At 37.4% G+C, this 26,190-nt stretch overlaps 1 protein-coding gene across 1 annotated transcript in view; it reads left to right on the top strand.

Annotated features, from left to right (window-relative positions):
• Positions 1 to 26,190, top strand: part of LOC113467513 — a 53,738-nt gene that overhangs the window by 22,996 nt on the left and 4,552 nt on the right. The window contains exon 2 of the mRNA XM_026823727.1: positions 25,072 to 25,981. Coding sequence (XP_026679528.1) covers positions 25,090 to 25,981 — 892 coding nt within the window. The 5' untranslated portion in view covers positions 25,072 to 25,089. The remainder of the gene's footprint in view (positions 1 to 25,071; positions 25,982 to 26,190) is intronic.

The raw sequence follows: 26,190 nt of genomic DNA, 5'->3' as shown, positions 1-26,190 counted from the left end.
CACAGACTAACAGATGAACTTTTTGATGAAAACCATTACAAGTACCTCTAGGTAGGGAAGTAGATAGTTGTAAAAATTCATACAAAGTGCCTTCATACACCAAGTAGATTTTTTATGATGCAGACAAGACACTCTTTACATTGCCACACATGCTCAGAGGCGTCATCAGATCGTCTGATCAGATCTTCTGAACAGACATACTGAAGGTGTGTGAAATGTGATGAGATAGAGATCTGATTCTCATCTAATCTGAGCTGATACATTTTCTGATCTGACGGAATACCTACGTTATCTGATACACATCTAAACGTGTGTGGCTTGCTTTACAATATTATTATTACTACTTAAAACTTCTCTCACCCATTTACCCTCCTCTCTCATCCCTTTCCCCATTTCTCTCATTCCCATGTTTTTTTTTTTTTTTTTTTTTTTTTTTTTTTTTTTTTTTTTTTAGTTTTTACTTTTCACTCGCTGCTCTGTTGTAAATATTACAAAAGGAAGAGACACACTACTTCCCATTTAGGTCCTGCTGGGTCAACTGCCCTTACGGAAATCGTGCGGAATTTTTTTCCCTTGCAGAAATCTTAGATACGGGCCTAACCTCTACTATTACTATGTCCCTTGTTGAAATCTTGCTGAAATGTTTTTCCCTTGCTGAAATCTTACATGCGGGCCTGACGTCTACTATTACTACTTTTTCATTATCCTCGTGTATTATATTGACACAAACCTTTTGTCATTTTTTTTTTTTTTTTACTTTTTACTTTTCGCTCGCTGCTCTGTTGTAAATCTTACAAAAGGAAGAGACACACTACTTCCCATTTAGGTGCTGCTGGGTCAACTGCCCTTACGGAAATCGTGCTGAATTTTTTCCTTTGCTGAAATCTTAGATACGGGCCTGGCCTCTACTATTACTATTTCCCTTGTTGAAATCTTGCTGAATTTTTTCCCTTGCTGAAATCTTACATGCGGGCCTGACGTCTACTATTACTACTTTTTCATTATCCTCGTGTACAATATTGACACAAACCTTTTGTCAATCTACTATACTTTTTTCCACACATGGCCTTGCTGCTTAGCGTGTAAATAAATAAATAAATAATCTACTATACGAGTCATTTGACAAGATGGCAACCTTTTCTCTTGAAGCACGAGTATTTTAGTACAACAAAAGTTACAGCTGCTCCATTTCCAATAGTCATGTTCGGTGAGAGAGAGAGAGAAATTAGATAGACAGGGGAGGGTGGAGAGAGGGAAAGAGGGGATGGAGAGAGATGGGAAGAGAGAAAGATAGGAAGACAGGAGAATATAGAGGAAGTGAGAGGGATTGAGTTAGAGAGAGAGAGAGAGAGGGAGAGAGAGAGAGAAAGATAGAGAGAGACAGCATCACGTTGAATGTACATGTACAACAACATTAAGTACTTACCAAAGAGTTTCAAAGAAACCTTTTTGTCTTGAGAGGAAAGCAGAAAGGTATTGTACAAGGTAAAACTTTGTCATTTCTCTCTCCATGTCTTCTCTCATCCTCTTTCAGGACCCTTCTCAAACGTCCTTTTTGTTCCTTTTTACTCCTCCACACCCTTCTCCTCCTAGTTCAACTCCTCCTCCTCCTAGTCTTTCTCATTTCTCCTACTCTTCCTCTCCTCTCTCCACCTTATCTTTCTCCTCTTCCTCCATGTCTTCCTTCATCGTCTTTCAGGACCCTTCTCAAACGTCCTTTTTGCTCCTCCACACCCTTCTCCTACTGCTCTTCCTCCTAGTTCAACTCCTCCTCCTCCTCCTAGTCGTTCTCATTTCTCCAACTCTTCCTCTTCTCTCTCCACCTTATCCTTCTCCTCTTCCCCCAAGTCTTACCCCAACTTCTGTTCTTTCTCCTCATCCGCCTCCTCCTTCTTCAGATGCACGTCCTCATTCTCCTGTCAATCATTTCGATATCTTCCTCCCAATGACCCCTTTCGTCCTCCCCTTCCAAAAGATCCCTCAACCAACTCGAACATCTAATTTCTCCCTAAAAACTCCCTTTTTCAAGGTACTCTCTCTTACCTCCTTTCCTCCTTGAGAAACCCCTTTTTCTTCCAACTATCTCTCTCTCTCTTGCCTTTTCCCTCCCTGTGGCCCTCAATCATCCACTCTCTTTATTCCAACACTTGTCACTCCCCGTTCCCTCCAACTATCACCCATATTCTTCCTCCTCCCTACTCTAACCTTCGTCTTCACTCCCTCCCTCTATCCTCAAGCCTTCCTCTTCCCTCCCTCTCCTAATCCTAATCCTCTTCAATCCTACCACTCTCTCTTCCTCACACGCTCAAGTGTTTTGTTTGATGATGACTTAACTTCAAAATAAGATGAAGAAGGAGGAGGAGAAGAATGAAAAAAGAAATTTTATTGAAGGAGGAAGAGAAAAAGAAGAAGGAGGAGGAAGGGAAAAAGAAGGAAAAAAGTAGTTTTGCCTTGAAAGAGTAGAGAAGAAGCAAACATCATAATTGATGTCGCTTCGTCAGACGAGAGAAAAACTCGTGTCTCTCTTTCAACAACTATGCTAATCCTGGCTCCATATTATGAAGCTTAATATTGTTTGATAATAATGTAACGTTGTTTGATAAAAATGTAACATTGTTTGATAAAAATGCAATAGTGTTTCATAGGTTAAAAAATGAGACCCTAATTACACTGGGCATCAACATAGTGACAAAGAAAAAGAGGAGAAGGAGAAGTGGAAAAGAGGAGTAGGTAGGTATATGGAGGAGAGGGGGTGGAGGGGAAGGAGGGGATTTGGAAAACGAGGAGTAAAAGGAACGATAGCATCATGATCTTTTCAAGAATCTTGTCAAATGCGGTTTCGTTAGTGACGTAGCCACAAAAGAGGATGACTGTCACTCCATAAAGGGTTAGGTGGTAGAGAACGCCTAAGGCGTTAACCTCGCCTAGTGGTTACCTTCCACTCAAGAGTCTATTATTATTATTATTAAAAGATCCCTCAGCCACCTCGAACATCTAATTTCTCCCTAAAAACTCCCTTTTTCAAGGTACTCTCTCTTTCCTCCTTTCCTCCTTGAGAAACCCCTTTTCTTCCAACTATCTCTCTCTCTCTCTTACCTTTTCCCTCCCTGTGGTCCTCAATCATCCACTCTCTTCATTCTCACACTTTGCACTCCGTTCCCTCCAACTATCACCCATCTTCTTCCTCCTCCCTACTCTAACCTTCTTCTTCTCTCCTTCCCTCTATCCTCAAGCCTTCCTCTTCCCTCCCTCTCCTAATCCTAATCCTCCTCAATCCTACCACTCTCTCTTCCTCACACGCTCAAGTGTTTTGTTTGATGATGACTCAACTTCAAAATAAGATGAAGAAGGAGGAGGAGAAGAATGAGAAAAGAAATTGAAGGAGGAAGAGAAAAAGAAGGAGGAGAAGGAGATGAAGGACGAGGAGGAGGAGGAAAAAAAGAAGAAGAAGGAGGAGGAAGGGAAAAAGAAGGAAAAAAGTAGTTTTGCCTTGAAAGAGCAGAGGCGAAGCAAACATCATAATTATTGATGTCGCTTCGTCAGACGAGAGAAAAACTCGTGTCTCTCTTTCAACAACAATGCTAATCCTGGCTCCATTATGAAGCTTAATATTGTTTGATAATAATGTAACGTTGTTTGATAAAAAATGTAACATTGTTTGATAAAAATGCAATAGTGTTTCATAACAATGTATTTCTGTTTAATAACAATGTAATACTGGTTCTTAACAATGCAACTCTGTTTGATAACAATGTTACATTGTTTGATAAAATGGAATAGTGTTTCTTAACAATGTAATTATGTTTAATAACAATATACCACTGGTTCACAACAATGTAACTGTGTTTGATGACATTGTAACTCTGTTTGACAAGAGTGTATCAGTGTTTGATAAGAATGGAACAATTTATTGTAACAGTAGGTATTTGATAGAGAATGATATAACTGGGTTTGATAACAATTCAACATTGGTTGATAATAATGATAACATTGTTTAATAACAATGTAATACTGGTTCTTAACAATGCAACTCTGTTTGATAACAATGTTACATTGTTTGATAAAATGGAATAGTGTTTAATAACAATGTAACACTGGTTCATAACAATGTAACTGTGTTTGATGACATTGTAACTCTGTTTGACAAGAGTGTATCAATGTTTGATAAGAATGGAACAATTGTAACAGTAGGCATTTCATAGAGAATGATATAACTGGGTTTGATAACAATTCAACATTGGTTGATAATAATGATAACAGTGTTCGACAACATCAATGTAAGAACGTTTTTCGTAAAATGTATTGGTGTTTGATAATAGTTCAACAATGTCTTATAACTTTATACCTAACTTATAACAATGTAATGGTGTTCAATGGGGCCCAAGACCCCTTTAAAGATCAATAATTGTTATTGGAACAATGAAATACGACAACTTACTGGTTGCAGAATATTACAGATGTCCCCAGGCATAGATCACAAAAGTAACTAGGCCAACAAAGGTAGGTAGTTGGGTTATAATTTAAAATTATTTACAGCTCATAGGTAGGTATGTCCTCATAAAGAATGCAAACTGCCGTGCAGAGCTCTTGCGAAACTTTAGACAATGAAACTTCCTTTGTTCATGATAACATTGTTCGACAACATCAATGTAACAACGTTTTTGGTAAAATGTATTGGTGTTTGATAATAGTTCAACATTGTCTTATAACTTTATACCTAACTTATAACAATGTAATGTAATAGTGTTCAATGGGGCCCAAGACCCCTTTAAAGATCAATAATAATTCTTATTGGAACAATGAAATACGACAACTTACTGGTTGCAGAATATTACAGATGTCCCCAGGCATAGATCACAAAAGTAGCTAGGCCAGCAAAGGTAGTTGGGTTATAATTTAAAATTATTTACAGCTCATAGGTATGTCCTCATAAAGAATGCAAACTGCCGTGCAGAGCTCTTGCGAAACTTTAGACAATGGAACTTCCTTTGTTTTCAATCTGTATGACTCTGGAAGTCCTGAAGTTCCGTTTACAATGGAAAGAGAGGCCGTAGAAAATTTGTCAAAAAACATTTTCATAAAGTACCCTTACCCTTCCTTCCTCGGAGAGAAAAAAACGCGTGTAGCTTGTAGAAAACTTCAAGCCTTTCCTTTTCCTTTCAGCATCCCTTCCTTTTTCCTGTCCTTTTCGGAGGAGAAGGAGGAGGAGGAGGAAAATATTAGCTACCGTGACTGGCTGTTGCGGGGCCCACTCAGCCTCGTGAGGAAAATGAGTAGCTATGACATATAAATGCGCATAGCGACCGGTGCCAGGTAGGTAAACATTGGATTTTAGGATTATTGAGATAGGTATTGGGAAAATCCTACAATGCTGCAGTGAGCACCAAAGTTGTGACATGGGTAATAACACAAAGACAAAGAAACTGCATTTGCATTTACAAAATCACCTACAGCTTGATATCACAATGATATTTGCATTACAGATACAGACACAAATGGTTTGTTTTTTGGTGGTGTAATAATTTTCCTCGCTCTGTTCTCTGGTGGTTTACTTTCGTTTAATTATTTTTCTTTCTCGCCCACTTCTCTGCCCATTTTTTTCCTTGGGCTATTTCTTTTCTTCTTTTATTTTTGAACCAGCCCCAGTAGCGCAGAGGTATAACGTTGGACTTTTTAATCTGTGGGGCTGGGAGTTCGAGTCCCACGAGTAAAAATAAAATTGTACCTATTGTCATTTCGAAGTGGAAATTTCGTAAAAGCTAAAATTAAACCAATCAATAATTTCTATTTATGTCTCTTATTTAAAAAAAAAAAAAAACAAAAAAAAAAAAAAAAAAAAAAAAAAAAATTTTTTTTTCTTCTTTTTTTAATAAAAAAAAAAAAAAAAAAAAAAAAAAAAAAAAAAAAAAAAAAAAACAAGGACTACGATCTCATCCTTCCGGAAACCAGAAGGCCACAAAATACCAAGGATTCCTGAATAAATTCAAGCAAATTCATACCTAATTGCGTGGAAAATGAATTCAAAGTAGGTAGGTATTAAGTGGGTAAGCACGACTAAAATATTCTAATCGTTATTAATGCTAGAAAAGTGGGACCGTGAAGTGAAAGATATACAAAAGGGTGGGATTGAGTGGGTATTTTTACTTTCTATTTATAATTTACTATATAGGCAGCAAATGCCGATTTCTCCATGCTTAGGTACCTAAAGGAATTTTAACCATGCCATGAAAGGCTGTAACAAATGTCCTTCACCAAGTAAATCACCTCAATATATGTATTTTTTATGAGTTGGACTCGAACCACCAACCTCATCCTAATCCATAGTCTACCGCGTTAACCACTCGATACCACCGAGGTTGTGGTCATGCTTCTGCTTTTATTACCGACTTAACCCACTATTTTGTTCAAAACTTGTAGGTATGACCTAGATTTGAAATTCTACCCAGGTTTTTCGAGGGTAAATTTACGATTTACAATTTTACACCATTTCATCGGTATAGTATTGTACGTAAAATGTGAAGGTAAGCCTTATTTATGTACGCACCTAATATCAGCAAATTCAGCAGTCCGCAAGCTTGGCAATTATTTAATTCCCATAAAGCCCAATTTAATTGGAGTCGATAAATTTTCAGTTATGTCAATGTTCTGTAGTTAGGTAGGTACCTACTTTAATTGTGTTGAAGGTTTTTTTTTGTAACAGATTGCAAAGGTAGATATGATTTTTTTTTTTATTTTTTTTAATTGGTGTTGCTTAATTTTAGTATATTTTTTAGACTGTAGAGTCCGTAGACAATCTTTTTCACGTACCACGTGTAACCATAATACTCGAGATTTTTAAGAAGTCTAAAGTCTAGAGTCTAGACCAAGGCTTTTTTTTTTTTTTTTTTTTTCACATTAGTTAGTGTATTTTTATACGATGCTCGTAAACTGAAAGATAACTGCAGTCTCATTAAAATTCTTGTCGAGTATGTTATTACAAAATATATAGCTTACACTTCCAGAGTACAGCTTACACTCCTCACGTAATTACGATACAAATTTGTTTTGGCGCAATTACTATACAACTAAAATTCACCTTGTCAGCAAACTTCTTAATGTTTTACGCAAATAAGTTAGTATCGAGCTTACAGTAAGTACTCTACACTCTCTACTTATACGTACATTCTTTATCTCTCCCTTAGATACTCTTTTTAGGTACCTAGGTAGGTATTTGAAGAAAAAAGATAAAGAATAAAATTCATTTTAAGATTTTTCAAGGGCTAATTTGGAGTACAAGGACTGGTTTTAAAAAAGAAGAAGCAAAATAATGCTTTTACTCAACTGCACTGGTAAATACAGAACGTATCTATGTGGTGGAAAAAGCTGCAGACCGCGATCTTTCATACGGTCTGACAGACCTACATAGGTCTCGAGCTTTTTCCATCTCACATTATTGTTTCCCAGATAGAATGAAGTGAGCTCTACGTTTTAACATAACGATTTTGCGCTTAGTTCTCGCAAAAATATTCAAATAGCAAATTATTCAAATAGTGGCTTTTGGGGAGTCCAAATGAGGCCTTTTTTGAGAACGTTCTACATTTTACTTGAAAAGAAAGAATTACGTGATCCAAAGCGAACCAGTTGAAAATATCAAAATGATTTTTCTTAGCGAACAGTTTCCCAGTAACACAACCCCGACCAGCGACCAGAAGTTGTGACTTTGGCGAGAAAGGAATAGCTCATCCCTGAAGAGAATTTAGGTAAAAACACCAAGGGAAACTAGACAGCGAACAAGAACACATCTGCAACAATACATTTTCAAACAGTCCAGACAAGCTTCCTCTTGAAGATCACAACTAACTAGGTTTTCTATTCTCACACTACTTTCAAACACCAGACACTAATGGGGAGAATTTAAAAGCACACCAGCTCTATTTAAAGCTTAAGGAAACAATGTTGCTCTTTGTTCTGTTTCTCTTACTTGAAGAAACAGTTGTTCTTATTGTGCAACAATAGGAAAAGAAAATATCACGAGGATCTTGAAAAAAGAAGGAAGGTATCAAGAGAAAGAAAACAGATACGGAGACAAAGAAGACCAAGGAAAAAAAAAAGTACAAAGTAAATACCTATAGGTATAAAGAAAAGGAGGAAACATGTATACTCTCTCTCTCTCTCTCTCTCTCTCTCTCCATAAGCAAAATATATTGTTATCAATGGAGCAGTTGCAAATGGGTAAAAATTATAAATGAATGGTCGATTCCTATGTAAAACACATTAATGCGTGTTTTACATAGGAATCGACAAACGACAAATGCGTTGCCCGCGAGGGAGCTTTACTCGGGACATTTGATGTGACGTCATCTCCTACGGGAGCGTATGCCGTGACGTCAAAGTTCACGATTTACCGGCATTTTTTTGATCGATTTATCTCTCGGGATCTAGAAGTCGTAGAAGAAAAAGAAAGATTCCGTTGGTCCTCATTTTTCCTGCTGTATGACTTGAAACATCACCCAAGTAAGCGCAACTGATCTATTACTTTTTGTTAACAATGACTTTTTTTTGTAATTTCTTTTTCAATGTCTATTCTCGGAAACCTACCTACAAACTGCCGTTCAAAAATAGTGGGAGGGATTGAATAAAAGAAGACTATCGCTAACAAATATAGGGGATATTAATACCTTTAAATTAAGCGCAACTGGATCTATTACTTTTTGTTAACAATGACATTTTTTTTTTTTTTTTTGTAATTTCTTTTTCAATGTTTACTCTCGGAAACAGATATCTACATTACCTACCTACAAACTGCCGTTCAAAAATAGTGGGAGGGATTGAATAAAAGAAGACTATCGGTAACAAATTTAATATAGGGGATATTAATCCCTTACCTTTAAATTATAATTACTCTTTTAAATACGTATAAATGTGGGAAGGAAAAGGTAGGTAGGTAGATAACGTTAAAATTAAATAATGAAGTATTAGGGACATTTTATCCGATACCACCATCTTGGCAAGATTTATTTTTTGGAGACATTTTGTGCCACGAAGCGCTTTCTCGATTTTTTTAAAGACATTTTCTATCGCTTTTTCGCCATGTTTTTCTTTTTTCGGCAGACATTATAACTACTCGGTAGATAACGTTAAAATTAAATAATGAAGTATTAGGGACATTTTATCCGATACCACCATCTTGGCAAGATTTATTTTTTGGAGACATTCTGTGCCACGAAGCGCTTTCTCGATTTTTTTAAAGACATTTTCCATCGCTTTTTCGCCATGTTTTTCTTTTTTCGGCAGACATTATAACTACTCGTATCATTTTTTATCATTATCATAGTTGTGCGTGCACTATGAGTTATGATAGGGGGGATTTAGCGTAGTGTCAGCGAAAAGTATACGCCGAATTTATGGGCAACTGATCCCGGTGGGTAGATTATACGAACATTGGCAGAGGAGGGAAAGCAGAGCAGCCAAGAGGGGTTGGAAAATAGCTCCTCTATCCATGGCAAAATTTATTTCATACCTACCAGATACCTATTACTATCCCGGTGGGTAGATTATACGAACATTGGCAGAGGAGGGAAAGCAGAGCAGCCAAGAGGGGTTGGAAAATAGCTCCTCTATCCATGGGAAAATTTATTTCATACCTACCAGATACCTATTACCTGGGGAAATGGGGAAAAGGTTTTTCTTTGCTTTCCTCCTCCCTGTTCGCAGAAAATAAAACAGGTACCTAGCTGAGGGAAAAGAGAGAAAGAGAGAGAGGGAGAGAGAGAGAAAGAGAGAAAGAGAGAGAGATAGAGAGAGAGAAAGAGAGAGAGAGGGAGAGAGAGAGAGGGACAGGGAGAGGGACAGGGAAAGAGAGGGAGAGAGAGAGAGAGAGAGCAGGTTGGTGAAATATTGGATTCAAAGGGAGGGGGTGAAAAAAAAAATGATTTCCTGTATTTAACTCTGAAAAATATGTTTTGTGGAGAATTTCCAACGTGTACCCAGTAACACAGTTTATCTTGAGTGTCTGTAAAACGGGCTACGTTTTGCTGATGACATCATGTTACTCGACAATATTGCTTACTATTGAGCAATTTTCTTTGAGCCTAAAGGTGTGTCCACAATATAGTCGACGGGTCGTCAATCGATGTCGGCTGAACCGTCCACACTGCCTCAAAAACCTAGATTTAGCCCTGTGAGCTCAATTCAGTTTATCTGCTTGTAAGTGAGTTTTTTCCACATAAAATAAATATAAATATGGTAGTATTACAATAAGTAATTATTACAATAAGAGATACTATCTATGATCCAATGAATAAGTAGATGAAAGACTTAAATTTCCGAGATACCAAAAAAAAAAGGAAGTACCTACCGGATTTGCCAAAGAAATGATAATATAGGTACACAGGGCGGTATTTTACTCGTTTGCCAGGACCTTTGAAACTTGGGTCGAAAGTTTTAAAGCTTTTGTTTCTTTGTACAGTTTTTAATTTCCGGATAGTATAAAGTTGTCAAAGCGATTTCATTATCATTAGCTGTTGTGTTTTGGGGGGAGTGTGTTATAGGGAGACGAAGTAACATAGATACAAAGAGGAAAAGAACATTTTTCCATTTCCTTTTCCTACTATCATGTCCCTGTCTTTTAGTATCTTCTGTTAGAGAGGTCAACTTTTGGTTTCCTATTAGTTGATAGGATGTTGTATGACGACATAGAACTGAGAACAGGACTCAAACAGTTCCCAATATTGTTTTCCAGATAGAATGAAGTGAGCTCTACGTTTTAACATAACGATTTTGCGCTTAGTTCTCGCAAAAATATTCAAATATTTTTTTTTTTTTTTTTTTGTAATTTCTTTTTCAATGTCTATTCTCGGAAACAGATATCTTGATATATCTACATTACCTACCTACAAACTGCCGTTCAAAAATAGTGGGAGGGATTGAATAAAAGAAGAATATCGGTAACAAATATAGGGGATAATAATCCCTTACCTTTAAATTATAATTAATCTTTTAAATACGTAGGTATAAAGGTGGGTAGGAAGGTTAAAATTACACTATGCAAGCGCGCTAGCGGAGGAGCAGAAAGAACTGCGCAGAAACGTATGCGCACAAACACATTAATGTGTTGCCCGCGAGGGAGCTTTGCTCGGGACATTTGTTGTGACTGGCCTGTGGACTAATGAGAAAATATTTGCAATGGGTTCATTTTATTATGTGTACCTACCTAATACCTAGGTGCGGAGACCAAAGGTAGGTACCCATTTTTTCTTATTATTTGAATCTATATTCTACATAGATCTTCTTACTAGATTTTTCCATTCAGTACTCAGTAGCAGCCGTCCTGAAGGTTCAAGGTCAAACTGGAATATCCCCGCCATCATCATCACTTTATTAGTAGGTACTATTCATTTCAGACGAAGGCTATCTACCTACCTAATGTAGTTAGCTAATAGGTGCTTCATGTTTTTCCAAACTGACAACAGTTAGGTTAAGTTTTGACATGACTCTACTGGGTGATATACATACCTACAACTATTCAGTGGTCATAGTGGTTGTTTCTGTTTTATTTTATTATTATTATTTTTTTTTCTGGACTGGTCGTCCATCTAAAAATGCACCAGACTCGATGTTGCTTCAATGGCCTCGAATGTTTCCTTCAAAGTCACAAAACCCTCTGGCTAATCGCACCTGCCTATCATTCAGTTTTGTATGAACGCCTGGTATCTCATGTAAGTATGCAATGTGCCAAGCAAAATTTCCACGTAGCCATGTAGGTACAACCATGTGAAATATGAGGACCTATTAGGCACCTCCTTGTAAACTTCGTTAGCTGAATTCCTTTTATTTCGTTATGTTTGTAAGAACCCATCTACCCAATTGATTTTTCCATCAAATATTGGCCTATATTTTAGGAGAGTAAAAATCGCAAAAAGATAGAATCTTCTTCTTTTTCTTACCTATTACTTTTTTTTAGTTCAGAGAAGAGTTAACCATTTTTATTAAATATGCAAATAAATCGTGAATTCAGTAAATTCTTTGTCTTTTAGGTAGGTACCTAAGTACTTCTTTTAGGTAGGAGATTTTTTTTTCCTTTTAGATTTCTGAAAATTTTCATCCTCACATTCTTCTCATCTTTTTTACTTTCCTTATCCTACCTATAGGAAGTTGTTATCGGGTCAAATTTTCGATGGTCAGTTTTTAGTGGCAAAACACGTTTTGAGGTCCCTAGAACCTAAATCCAAAGTTTTAGCTATCGGTCCGTGTGTGTGTCTGTCCTTCTGTTTGTCCTTCTGTCTGTCTGTAAACAAAATATCTCGAGAACGGTAAGAGTTGGAGACTTGAAATTTGGGATGCAGCTGTCAAATGTGACAAGGGTGCGACACGAAACTTTTGGTTAAGATCGGTGCAACGCTTGGTGGTATTTTGACCGCTTTTTGGCGGTTTTTGGTGTAATATAACAATATCTCGGGAATGGTAAGAGCTAGAGACTTGAAATTTGGTACGTAGTTCACAAATGTGACAAGGATGCAACACAAAAGATAGGTGCTGAGGTTGAAGGTATTTGGACCGCTTTTTGGTGGTTTTCAGCTATACCTACTGACTAATAGGTTAGAGATATTGTAAAAGTTACAATAGAACAACAACCAAATAAGCATCAGAATATATTCTACATAGATCTTCTTACTAGATTTTTCCATTCAGTATCTACTCAGTAGCAACCGTCCTGAAGGTTGAAGGTCAAACTGGAATATCCCCGCCATCATCATCACTTTATTAGTACCTATATGTACTTAGGTACTATTCATTTCAGACGAAGGCTATCTACCTACCTAATGTAGTCAGCTAATAGGTGCTTCATGTTTTTCCAAACTGACAACAGTAGGTTAAGTTTTGACATGACTCTACAGGGTGATATACATACCTACCTACAATTATTCAGTAGTCATAGTGGTTGTTTCTGTTTTATTTTTTATCTGGACTGGTCGTCCACCAGACTCGATGTTGCTTCAATGGCCTCGAATGTTGCCTTCAAAGTCACAAAACCCTCTGGCTAATCGCACCTGCCTATCATTCAGTTTTGTATGAACGCCTGGTATCTCATGTAAGTATGCAATGTGCCAAGCAAAATTTCCACGTAGCCATGTACAAACATGTGAAATATGACGACCTATCACCTCCTTGTAAACACTTCGTTAGCTGAATTCCTTTTATTTAGTTATGTTTGTAAGAACCCATCTACCCAATTGATTTTTCCATCAAATATTGGCCTATATTTAGGAGAGTAAAAATCGCAAAAAGAAAGAATCTTCTTCTTTTCATGCACCAGATTCGATGTTGCTTCAATGGCCTCGAATGTTTCCTTCAAAGTCACAAAACCCTCTGGCTAATCGCACCTGCCTATCATTCCGTTTTGTATGAGCGCCTGGTATCTCATGTAAGTATGCAATGTGCCAAACAAAATTTCCACGTAGCCATGTAGAAACATAATATATATGAAATATGACGACCTATTACCTCCTTGTAAACTTCGTTAGCTGAATTCCTTTTATTTCGTTATGTTTGTAAGAACCCATCTACCCCATTGATTTTTCCATCAAATATTGGCCTATATTTTTAGGAGAGTAAAAATCGCAATAAGATAGATTCTTTTTCTTTGTCTTTTCCCGTGTACAGAAAGAAAGGAGGGGATGCGAAGATTCTGGTGAAGAGGGAAGACTCCATGAAGTTTTCAGGACGATGTAAAATGCGTATAGTGCTGAGCTAACACGTCACGTACCGTGAAATTCGTGCTGTTCTAATACCTATAGGATAGGGTAGGAAATGGTGGGTATTTCTCCTAGGTTTCAGTAATGTTGGTAAAATGGGAGAATCCAGGCATGACGACATGAGTTTCTCAAAAAAAAGTACCTACCTACGTAGGTAGGTGATTTTTTTTCCTGCATGAATGTAAGTGAATACCTATTAAATACCATTTTGACTGTAGATCTTTACGAAGCAAAATAATTCAAAGACCTCTAAGAGGGACTCTTATAACAGGAGCATGAGTAAGTTCCTGGTTGTAATAGCTTTTCGGGTTTTTCTCATGTAATACTTTTTTCGAAGTCTTCCAAGTTCTCTCATTTCTTTCCTTCGTTCTTCTTACGTCTTCTTTTTATTTTGTCCTCTTCTACTTCTGCTTCTTCTTGTTCTTCTTCTACTTATTCTTCTTCTTCTTCTCCATTTTCTTCTCCTCTTCCTCTTTTTCTTCTTCTTTTTCACCCTCTTCTCGGCTTTCTTATGTCTCTTCTACTTCTTCTTTTCCATCCCCTACTCCTCCTCCTCCTCCTCCTTCTCCTACAGTAGTACATGATAGCGTTTTCTTCATTGCCTTGTTTTCTTGTTTATATAAAATTCTTGTTCTCCATACATTTCTCTGTTTATTGTTCTCTATCTCTCTTTCTCTCTTTTTTGTCCTTTTCCACTTCTCCTGTATTAAAACAGTTACATGCCTACCAACATTTGTGAGTTTTAAATGTCTCTGAAATGTTTCCAGATTCCTAGTGGGTATTTTTGTAATATTTGATAATGGGGGCCTGAGAGCCCTTTTTTGTGTGATTTCTACATGTCACTGCACCTCTAGGTTCAACTACTCATACATACGTATGTAATTTAGGTACCTACATAAGTCCCTGATTATTTTACATCAGTCTTTAACTCTACTATTTTTCCATTACATCCATCTTGATATTCTATTATTGTCTTTATTCTCTCTCTCTCTCTCTCTCTCTCTCTCTCTCTCTCTCTCTCTCTCTCTCTCTCTCTCTCTCTCTCTTTCTCTCACACAGACACGTTTCCTCTTTTTCTCTCTCTCTCATTATTTCTTTTTTTCATGCAATTTTATACATCAGAGGAACTATTGAATTTGAAAAATAATTTCCCCCAAACTTCTCATTCTTGTTTCTTTGACTTGTTCTTTCATTAGTTTTCCTTACTTTTGAGAGAAAGAAAATAATTTTCTATGAGAATAGGTATCCGGCGAACAAAAAAAAAAAAAAATTGTTTGTGGTGACACTACCTCCAATTTTGACTGTAGATCTTCACGAGACAAAATAATTCAAAGACCTTTAAGAGGGACTCTTATAACAGGAGCATGAGTAAGTCCCTGGTTATAATTGTAAACAATCAGAGCCCAAACATAGCATTAAAGTTCCCATCCTTTACCTATAGAACCTCTGCCTACACTTTCACCTTCACAGCCTAGCACGTTAGAAGAAGAACAAACGATATAGGACAGAAAACCATCTGCTCCGCCTTTTATTTCGAAAAAAAGACCTTTTTTTTTAAAAAAAAAAAGAGGTTTGACAGAGGGATAGCTTTGGTCTTATCGTCCCGAAATCGAAGCGAGAAGGAAGACAGGATAGGAGAAAGTCAGCCGTTCCGAGAACGAACATTATCCCATCGGGATAAAATACGCCCCGGGCGGGAATCGAACCCGCGGCCTAGCGCTTACAAGGCAGACGCACTACCAACTAAGCTAACTAGGCTGGCTAAAAGGCCTTTTTTCCTGCGAAAAAATAATATGTTTAATAAATACACTGGGGAAATGGTTTTTCTTTGCTTTCCTCCTCCCCGTTTTCAGAAAATAAAACAGGTACCTAGCTGAGGGAGAGAAAGAGAGATAGAGAAAGAGAGAGAGAGGGACAGAGAGAAAGAGAGAGCGAGAGAAAGAGAGAGAGCGAGCGAGAGAGAGAGAGAGAGAGAGAGAGAGAGAGAGAGCAGGTTGGTGAAATATTGGATTCAAAGGGAGGGGGTGAAAAAAAAATGATTTCCTGTATTTAACCCTGAAAAATATGTTTTGTGGAGAATTTCCAACGTGTACACAGTAACACAGTTTATCTTGAGTGTCTGTAAAACGGGCTACGTTTTGCTGATGACATCATGTTACTCGACAATATTGCTTACTATTGAGCAATTTTCTTTGAGCCTAAAGTTGTGTCCACAATATAGTCGGCGGGTCGTCGATCGATGTCGGCTGAACCGCCCACACTGCCTCAAAAACCTAGATTTTAGAGTGCCTTTAGCCCTGTGAGCTCAATTGAGTTTATCTGCTTGTAAGTGAGTTTTTTCCACATAAAATAAATATAAATATGGTACGAGTAGTATTACAATAAGTAATTATTACAATAAGAGATACTATCTATGATCCAATGAATAAGTAGATGAAAGACTTGAATTTCCGAGATACCAAAAAAAAGGAAGTACCGGATTTGCCAAAGAAATGATAATAGGTGGCGGTATTTTACTCGTTTGCCAGGACCTTGGAACTTGGGTCCAAAATTTTAAAGCTTTTGTTTCTTTGTACAGTTTTTAATTTCCGGATAGTATAAAGTTGTCAAAGCGATTTCATTATCATTAGCTATTGTGTTTTGGGGGGAGTGTGTTATAGGGAGACGAAGTAACATATAGATACAAAGAGGAAAAGAACATTTCTCCATTTCCTTTTCCTACTATCCTGTCTCCGTCTTTTAGTATCTTCTGTTAGAGAGGTCAACTTTTGGTTTCCTATTAGTTGATAGGATGTTGTATGACGACATAGAATTAGAACAGGACTCAAACAGTTCCCAATATTGTTTTCCAGATAGAATGAAGTGAGCTCTACGTTTTAACACAACGATTTTGCGCTTAGTTCTCCAAGGTATGTAAATAAATCAAGGTACCTACTACATCGGATTGTATGTAAATGAGTCACCTGGCATGTAGGTAGGTAATTTTATCATTTGGATCAAGTCTTCCTATCGGTTGATTTCTAGGGAATTAAAAAAGACGTTTCCCCGCAAAAATATAAACTTGTTAGGATAAAACCCCTGTCAAAAATATTCATCCCATGACCGTTTGTTGACCCCTTTAGAAGACCTATAGGAGGCTTTCTAAATAAAGTCCAAGCCAGGACATTGAACTATCAGCAAATTAGGGTCAGGATAACCCGTTCCTGGTGGACACCTAAATATATCATCATTAACCTTATCTTTTGCTAACACATAGGGGGAACGTTCCAAAGGCGGGATCTTTTCAAAAGGGGGAAATATATCAAAAGATATGGGGATCCTTACAAAAAATTGTTTGTGAGAGAAATATTATTTTCCTTTTGAGGGAGGACGCAGAAAAAAAGACGGAGAGGAGAAGAAGAAGGAGGAGGAGGAGGAGGAGGAGGAGAAACGATGGGTTCAGAGAGAGAGAGAGAGAGAGAGAGAGAGAGAGGGAGAGAGAGAGAGAGAGAGAAATTAGATAGAGAGGGAGGGTGGAGAGAAGGAAAGAGGGGGTGGAGATAGATGGGAAGAGAGAGAGAGAGAGAGTGAAAGAAAGAAAGACAGAGAGGAGAACATAGAGGAAGTGAGAGGGATTGAGTCAGAGAGAGAGAGAGAGAGAGAGAGAGGGAAAGAGAGAGAGAGAAAGATAGAGAGAGACAGCATCACGTTGAGTGTACATGTACAACAACATTAAGTACTTACCAAAGAGTTTCAAAGAAACCTTTTTGTCTTGAGAGGAAAGCAGAAAGGTATTGTACAAGGTAAAACTTTGTCATTTCTCTCTCCATGTCTTCTCTCATCCTCTTTCAGGACCCTCCTCAAACGTCCTTTTTACTCCTCCACACCCTTCTCCTCCTAGTCTTTCTCATTTCTCCAACTCTTCCTCTCCTCTCTCCACCTTATCCTTCTCCTCTTCCTCCAAGTCTTACCCCAACTTCTGTTCTTTCTCCTCATCCGCCTCCTCCTTCTTCAGATGCACGTCCTCATTCTCCTGTCAATCATTTCGATATCTTCCTCCCAATGCCCCCTTTCGTCCTCCCCTTCCATATATAGCTTACACTTCCAGAATACAGCTTACACTCCTCACGTAATTACGATACAAATTTGTTTTGGCGCAATTACTATACAACTAATTCACCTTGTCAGCAAACTTCTTAATGTTTTACGCAAATAAGTTAGTATCGAGCTTACAGTAAGTATACTCTACACTCTCTACTTATACGTACATTCTTTGTCTCTCCCTTAGATACTCTTTTTAGGTAGGTAGGTAGGTAGGTATTTGAAGAAAAAAGATAAAGAATAAATTTATTTTAAGGTTTTTCAAGGGCTAATTTGGAGCACAAGGACTGGTTTTAAAAAAGAAGAAGCAAAATATTGCTTTTACTCAACTGCGCTGGTAAATACAGAACGTATGTGGTGGAAAAAGCTGCAGATGGCGATCTTTCATACGGTCTGACAGACGTAGGTCTCGAGCTTTTTCCGTCTCACACCCGTTTTTTGGCGGTTTTCAGCTATACTGACTAACAGGTTAGAGATATAGTAAAAGTTACAATAGAACAAGACCCAAATAAGCACCATTCAATCGGATAAGGAAAGTCGTGTGATGTTCACACCAGATTTTTACATTCAGTCGACATCTGCCTTGTTTGCATATTTCTTCTTTCAAAGTTCAGAACCCCAAACTTTTCGGGTTTTTCTCATGTAATACTTTTTTCGAAGTCTTCCAAGTTCTCTCATTTCTTTCCTTCGTTCTTCTTACGTATTCTTTTTATTTTGTCCTCTTCTACTTCTGCTTCTTCTTGTTGTTCTTCTTCTACTTATTCTTCTTCTTCTTCTTCTTTTTCTCCATTTTCTTCTCCTCTTCCTCTTTTTCTTCTTCTTCTTTTTCTCCCTCTTCTCGGCCTTCTTATGTCTCTTCTACTTCTTCTTTTCCATCCCCTACTCCTCCTCCTACAGTAGTACATGATAGCGTTTTCTTCATTGCCTTGTTTTCTTGTTTATATAAAATTCTTGTTCTCCATACATTTCTCTGTTTATTGTTCTCTCTCTCTCTCTCTCTCTCTCTCTCTCTCTCTCTCCCTTTTGTCCTTTTCCACTTCTCCTGTATTAGAACAGTCACATGCCTATCAACATTTGTGAGTTTTAAATGTCTCTGAAATGTTTCCAGATTTCTAGTGGGTATTTGTGTAATATTTGATAATGGGGGCCCCTGATGAGAGCCCTTTTTTTTGTGTGATTTCTACATGTCACTGCACCTCTAGATTCAACTACTCATACATACCTACGTATGTAATTTACCTACATAAGTCCCTGATTATTTTACATCAGTCTTTGACCCAACTATTTTTCCATTAGATCCATCTTGATATTATATTATTGTCTTTATCCTCTCTCTCTCTCTCTCTCTCTATTTATTTTCGTCTCTCTCTTTCTCTCACACAAACACGTTTCCTCTTTTTCTCTCTCGTTACTCACTTTAATTTTACTCTATTATTTTCTCTCTCTCTCTCTCTCTCTCTCTCTCTCTCTCCCTTTTGTCCTTTTCCACTTCTCCTGTATTAGAACAGTCACATGCCTATCAACATTTGTGAGTTTTAAATGTCTCTGAAATGTTTCCAGATTTCTAGTGGGTATTTGTGTAATATTTGATAATGGGGGCCCCTGATGAGAGCCCTTTTTTTTGTGTGATTTCTACATGTCACTGCACCTCTAGATTCAACTACTCATACATACCTACGTATGTAATTTACCTACATAAGTCCCTGATTATTTTACATCAGTCTTTGACCCAACTATTTTTCCATTAGATCCATCTTGATATTATATTATTGTCTTTATCCTCTCTCTCTCTCTCTCTCTCTATTTATTTTCGTCTCTCTCTTTCTCTCACACAAACACGTTTCCTCTTTTTCTTTCTCGTTACTCTCTTTAATTTTATTCCTTTTATTTTTCTCTATTTTTTTCTCTCTCTCTCTCTCTCTCTCTCTCTCTCTCTCTCTCTCTCTCTCATTATTTCTTTTTTTTTCATGCAATTTTATACATCAGAGGAACTATTGAATTTGATAAATAATTTCCCCCAAACTTCTCATTCTTGTTTTTTTTTCTATTTTCTTTGACTTGTTCTTTCATTACTTTTCCTTACTTTTGAGAGAAAGAAAGAGATAGATAGATAGAGAGAGAGAGTAGAGAAAAGAAATACAAACGAGACATTCGAACTAAGGTCGAGTTTTACCACCGTGGATTGTCTCAGGATTGAGTTCAATCCATGGTTGACAGTATGGGGATATCCTTGTTTCGTCTCAATACCGTCTCAATATCTTGAAAATAACAATGAAATACCTATGAAAAATGAATTAAATCAAGAATACATTACATAATAAGAAGTTATGATCCCTAAAAGTACAGAAGTACTTACAGGGATGATGAAGAATAATCATGTTAAGAATATTGTAAAGAAAGAATAAACTTATTATTATTATTATTTTTTACACTGGTAATGTCACCACTGGTCGCTACTTGATCAAAGTAGGTAGCTACTCACTAGTCCTCACGGGACTGAGTGCACTCAGAACTCCAAGCACAAAGGTATTACTAGAACTAGAGGAAGGGAGACAATGCTTCTCTGGCATCAATGAAGATCACACCACTGGTAGGTAGGTATGTATAGGTACGTAATATTATGGAAAATTTTAAACCCTACCGCGTACCTTGAACTCATAAACTGAAAGTGTGCTCGTATAATTTTCTTTCATAACGAAAAAAAATTCCGGTCACATTCACCTTTGTATAGGGCGTTGGGGTTTTTAATATTTTCTTCCACATCCACGACCTGAAAGTTATAGTGACATTTTCTCTGTCTATGGCCTGTGGACTAATGAGAAAATATTTGCAATGGGTTCATTTTATTATGTGTACCTACCTAATACCTAGGTGCGGAGACCAAAGGTAGGTACCCATTTTTTCTTATTATTTGAATCTATATTCTACATAGATCTTCTTACTAGATTTTTCCATTCAGTACTCAGTAGCAGCCGTCCTGAAGGTTCAAGGTCAAACTGGAATATCCCCGCCATCATCATCACTTTATTAGTACCTATATGTACTTAGGTTTTCTAAGTGTGGGTCTTTTTTTTTTTATCCCGGATTAGGATATCAGGAGGGATGCACATAAAACGATTGCCCTTGGATTGTCCAGAAATATTTTAGAGGCGAAATTATCTAAAGTCTAAAGGAGCTGCTGATGTTCAATGAGGTTTAAATAAGGGTTTCACATAAAATAAGGATAGGCGAACAGTTTTCTGATACTGACTACCTAGTATCCTTTTTTCTTCGAGATTTGGCAATATACCAACAGTACGAGTAGTCTAGCATGAAATCGCCCAAATATGTAAGTTATAATGAATAGTGTGTAACCTAAGGCTTTCATAACCCACGTCTAGACTGAATAGAAATACCTCATCTTCCCTAGACTCGCATAGATTTTAGATTCCTTCCTATCTCACTCCCTTAGCCTCCTCCCTTCTTTCTTCCCTATACGTCTCTTTATTGCATTCCACTTTAAGCCTTTGCCACGGCGTGAAGTATAAAAATATCCTCTCGATTTTCCCTTTTCTCTCTTCCTTCTTTCCTTATCTCTATTTGCTTTCTCCATTTCTCTTTCCGCTGTACCCTAATCTCTTTGTATTCATTCGCTTTCTTTATCTCTCTTACCCCCCCTGTCCACATAACCATACACATGCCATAAGTAAAGATAAAGTAACTATATTTTTAAATGCTTTATTGATACAGTATCTCCGCTTGAGTCAATATCGACGAAGGAAAATAATAAGCTCAATAAATGTTATTATTGTATGTGACATTGAATAAGCAAGTCTTTTTATACGTTAGATATATTTTTTATTGAATAAATAGATAAAACTAATACACAATGAAAATAAGTAGAAAATATTGTCTTGGAAATGGATTAGAAATAGACTAGAATGGAGGAGTTGTTTTCATTATTCAAACGAAGCGGGAGTCATGAATTATGACGTCATCGCCTACGGGAGCGTATGCCGTGACGTCAAACTTAACGATTTACCTGTATTTTTTAAATCGATTTATCTCGGTATCTAGAAGTCGTAGAAGAAAAAGAAAAATTCCGTTGGTCCTCATTTTTCCTGCTCTATGACTTTGAAACATCACCCAAGTATCCAAGTAAGCGCAACTGATCTATTATGTCTCATTGTCTCCCGAGGCAAAAATAGTTGAAGACTGATGATTTAGTGAAACCGTTCGAAACTGGAGTATCTACCCATTACTCGGGACACTTTCTGACGTCACAACTGCTGCAGGTGTCTTACAATTTGTTATGAATGAGCATTACGTGTAAGAGGGAAAACGCGTTATTATACTTGTCGGGAGATGGTGAGAATTGCTCCTTAATAGGAAACTATATAGATGGAAATATGCTGTGAAGTATGAAATGAGAAGAAACACACCTAGAAGGTGTGTAGGTAGGTAATAGGTAGCAGTGGTGTGTGGTGACATGTTTGAAAGGGGAAGATATGATACCCATGAATTTATTTAGGTCGAGTTTTACCACCGTGGATTGTCTCAGGATTGAGTTCAATCCATGGTTGACGGTATGGGGATATCCTTGTTTCGTCTCAATACCAATTTGGTAAACCCTAGCATTAATATTCTCATCTACTCCTATCGTCATTTTTATACTGGTAATGTCACCACTGGTCGCTACTTGATCAAAGTAGCTAGCTACTCACTAGTCCTCACGAGACTGAGTGCACTCAGAACTCCAAGCACAAAGGTATTACTAGATCTAGAGGAAGGGAGACAATGCTTCTCTGGCATCAATGAAGATCACACACACCACTGGTAGGTATAGGTATGTATAGGTACCTACGTAATATTATGGAAAATTTTAAACCCTACCGCGTACCTTGAACCCATAAACTGAAAGTGTGCTCGTATAATTTTCTTTCATAACGAAAAAAAAAATTCCGGTCACATTCACCTTTGTATAGGGCGTTGGGATTGTTCTGTATCTCTTACTTGAAGAAACAGTTGTTCTTATTGTGCAACAATAGACAGGAAAAGAAAAAATCATGAGGATCTTGAAAAAGAAGGAAGGTATCAAGAGAAAGAAAACAGATACGGAGACAAAGAAGACCAAGGAAAGAAAAAGTACAAAGCAAATACCTATAGGTATAAAGAAAAGGAGGAAATATGTACCTAACAGAAGAAACGGGAAATCTCTAATTACCACTCGAATAGTCCTGGCCTTTGGAAAAGTACTTGGACAACTGTTAGATAGGGAGTTCCCAAAAATAGGTAAGGTGTTATACCTACGTCCTAGAATAGGTACCTACTAATCTACTAATGTTTGCAATGAAATTGGCATACTAAAAGCATTAGTTAAGCTATTATGCAAGTTAAATCGTCTTTTCTTTTTGGGATTTCCTCTCTTCTGAAGCTCGTATCCCCTCTTTTGGCGTTATAGCGCCTGTGCTAAACCACAGGAACCCCTAGATGGCGCGCCATCGGAACCTTTTCCCTTTCAGTAAGAAAAATACAATTTCACTTTTCTTACCCCCAAAGAACATTTTCTCTTTAGATTTCGGGCTCGAGGGCCTTTGGAGACTCCGTAAGTTTCCCTTTTGAAAATTTCACCATGAGCTCTAGGAGTGTTGCAGTAATTTCCAGCCGCTCTGTACTTTATCTTCTTTTTTTACCCCTAAATCCTTTCCTTCCTTGTCCATTCTTCCATTGTGCATTTCTTTTCATAGCTAGGTGTTCTTTTCTTCTTTTTATATATTTCTTTTCATTCCATTATTATGTTTCGGTCTTGCATTGTCTGTGTGTGACAATTGTCCAGGATTTAGCCGGATACTCTGACTGTGCTAATTGGGCAACAAAAGGAGACTAAATGGGCTGATAGAGGTGAAGTTCTCAGGGTCTTTTGTTTGAGATCTTCGTTATTTATTTTTTCTCTTCTACTCTTTATTTTTATTTTTCCTCTTTTCCCTTGAAAAGTTAATCTTTATTATCTACCTATTACTCGGGACACTTTCTGACGTCACAACTGCTGCAGGTGTCTTACAATTTGTTATGAATGAGCATTACGTGTAAAGATGGAAAACGCGTTATTATACTTGTCGGGAGAGCACACGTAAAAGTGATGGTGAGAAGCTTGCTCCTTAATAGGAAACTATAGATGGAAATATGCTGTGAAGTATGAAATGAGAAGAAACACACCTAGAAGGTGTATAGGTAGGTAATAGGTAGCAGTGGTGCGTGGTGATAAATAGGTAGTCTTGTTGGTATTTAATTAGAATAGGTACTAATCTACTAATGTTTACACTGAAATTGGCATACTAAAAGCATTAGTTAAGCTATTATGCAAGTTAAATCGTCTTTTCCTTTTGGGATTTCCTCTCTTCTGAAGCTCGTATCCCCCCTTTTGGCGTTATAGCGCCTGTACTAAACCATAGGAACCCCTAGATGGCGCGCCATCGGAACCTTTTCCCTTTCAGTAAGAAAAATACAATTTCACTTTTCTTACCCCCAAAGAACATTTTCTCTTCAAATTTCGGGCTCGAGGGCCTTTGGAGACTCCATAATTTCCCCTTTTGAAAATTTCACCATGAGCTCTTGGTGTGTTGCAGTAATTTCCAGCCGCTCTGTACTTTATCTTCTTTTTTTCACCCCTAAATCCTTTCCTTCCTTGTCCATTCTTCCATTGTGCATTTCTTTTTATGGCTCGGTGTTCTTTTCTTCTTGTTAAATATTTCTTTTCATTCCTTTATTATGTTTCGGTCTTGCATTGTCTGTGTGTGACAATTGTCCAGGATTTAGCCGGATACTCTGACTGTGCTAATTGGACGACAAAAGGAGACTAATTTGTTTTCTAATCATAAATAACTAAACATGCCATCCACATCCACTCTTATCCGTAGGTACTGTATTTTGTTTGGGCAAAATAAGATTACCAACCCACACATGAGACTCTGTATTGTAAGTCGTTTTTCCCTCCTGAGCGAAAGTTTTTTAATATGTTGAGTTTTGTTTTCATACAATTTGACAAGAATTTTCCAATAGCTTCGGGCTCCATGTTCTTCTCTCCTTTTTCCTTCCTCTCTCTGTCTCTCTTCCTCATAAACTTTACAACTTGTTAACAAACATAATAAAAATGAAAAAAATCTCCGATGACTTTTTTTGATATTGTGTGTTTTATAGGTGTGTTTGTGTTTCCCTATGGAGACATCTTCGCTGCGGGCAACTTGATTAAAGTTTTTTGTTTCTCCTTGTTTGGTTTCAGATTAGCCATGCGGTTGCAATGTTTATCCTGAACCACTTCCCTGTTCTCACATCAAGTTCATCCCGTAGCTGTTCATCCGTGGTTAACTTTGGAGTTGTGTTGAAATGCGTCGTCCTGCTGCTACTGATCTCATTGTCTTCCGAGCAGGAGAGACACAACAATGATTCCCTACAGATATATCTTCCCAAGCCTGCATCAAATGTACACAACTCCTATTCTCTTATATCTAGCTTTACTAAACTACTTCCTAAAACATCAAATAAGACGAGTGCTAAGAATGTATCGCTATCAGGAGATGCAACTCAAGCACAGGAGAAAATCTCTGCTTCCTATTATGTTCTTACGAAACCTGATTCAATCTCAACTTCTCCGACATCCGGTATTGTTTCGGATTATCTGACGAATACAAATCTGATGGGCTCTCATGATACGAGCTCGTCACCGGACCACACTGATCCGGCTAATTCTAATAATAACACTAGCATAAGCATACAACATACAAATGATATTCTACCTAGCGAACCACGTCTATATGTAGGCAAACCTGTAAATAGTACCCAACATGTGATGAACACACGCAAGGAATCTGATAAACAAACTCCTGTGTCCTCACCAAACAACATTTCGGCAGAAATGACGACTGGTATATACTCACCAAATATTTTCAAATACTTCCCGGAACTGAACGCTTCGCAAGAATTGTATAATCCCTCCATTATAGATTATAAGCTACTCACTGAGTATAACTCCTCTAATGGCTACTTTGGCAACAATACTCTCTACCCGGATGAACCTGGCAATATATTCAACACATCAAATACAACACTGGTAGAGGAACCACTAGCAGATGTTATACTACTGGGAGGATTATCTGTACTATTGGGAGTCATGATTCTAGTCACCGTCATAGGTAAGTCAAATTTACTTAGAACCCTAACTTTCAATACTTTCATTTACATACGAGTACGTATATAATGTCTTGTTGGTATTTAATACTGTCTTACCCAGGCATACAAATAGGTATATCAAAACAGATAGCAGATTATGGTCGAATTGCCAGAAATAGCTATTGTATTAATTATCTCATTTTTTTAAATATTTTTCTTGGGTTTATTTATT

Source organism: Diaphorina citri, unplaced genomic scaffold (genome assembly GCF_000475195.1).
Source record: "Diaphorina citri unplaced genomic scaffold, Diaci psyllid genome assembly version 1.1 scaffold492, whole genome shotgun sequence".
Lineage (NCBI taxonomy): Eukaryota > Metazoa > Arthropoda > Insecta > Hemiptera > Psyllidae > Diaphorina > Diaphorina citri.
Note: the sequence above shows the minus strand (reverse complement) of the source record. Positions and strands in the feature narration are given on the sequence as shown.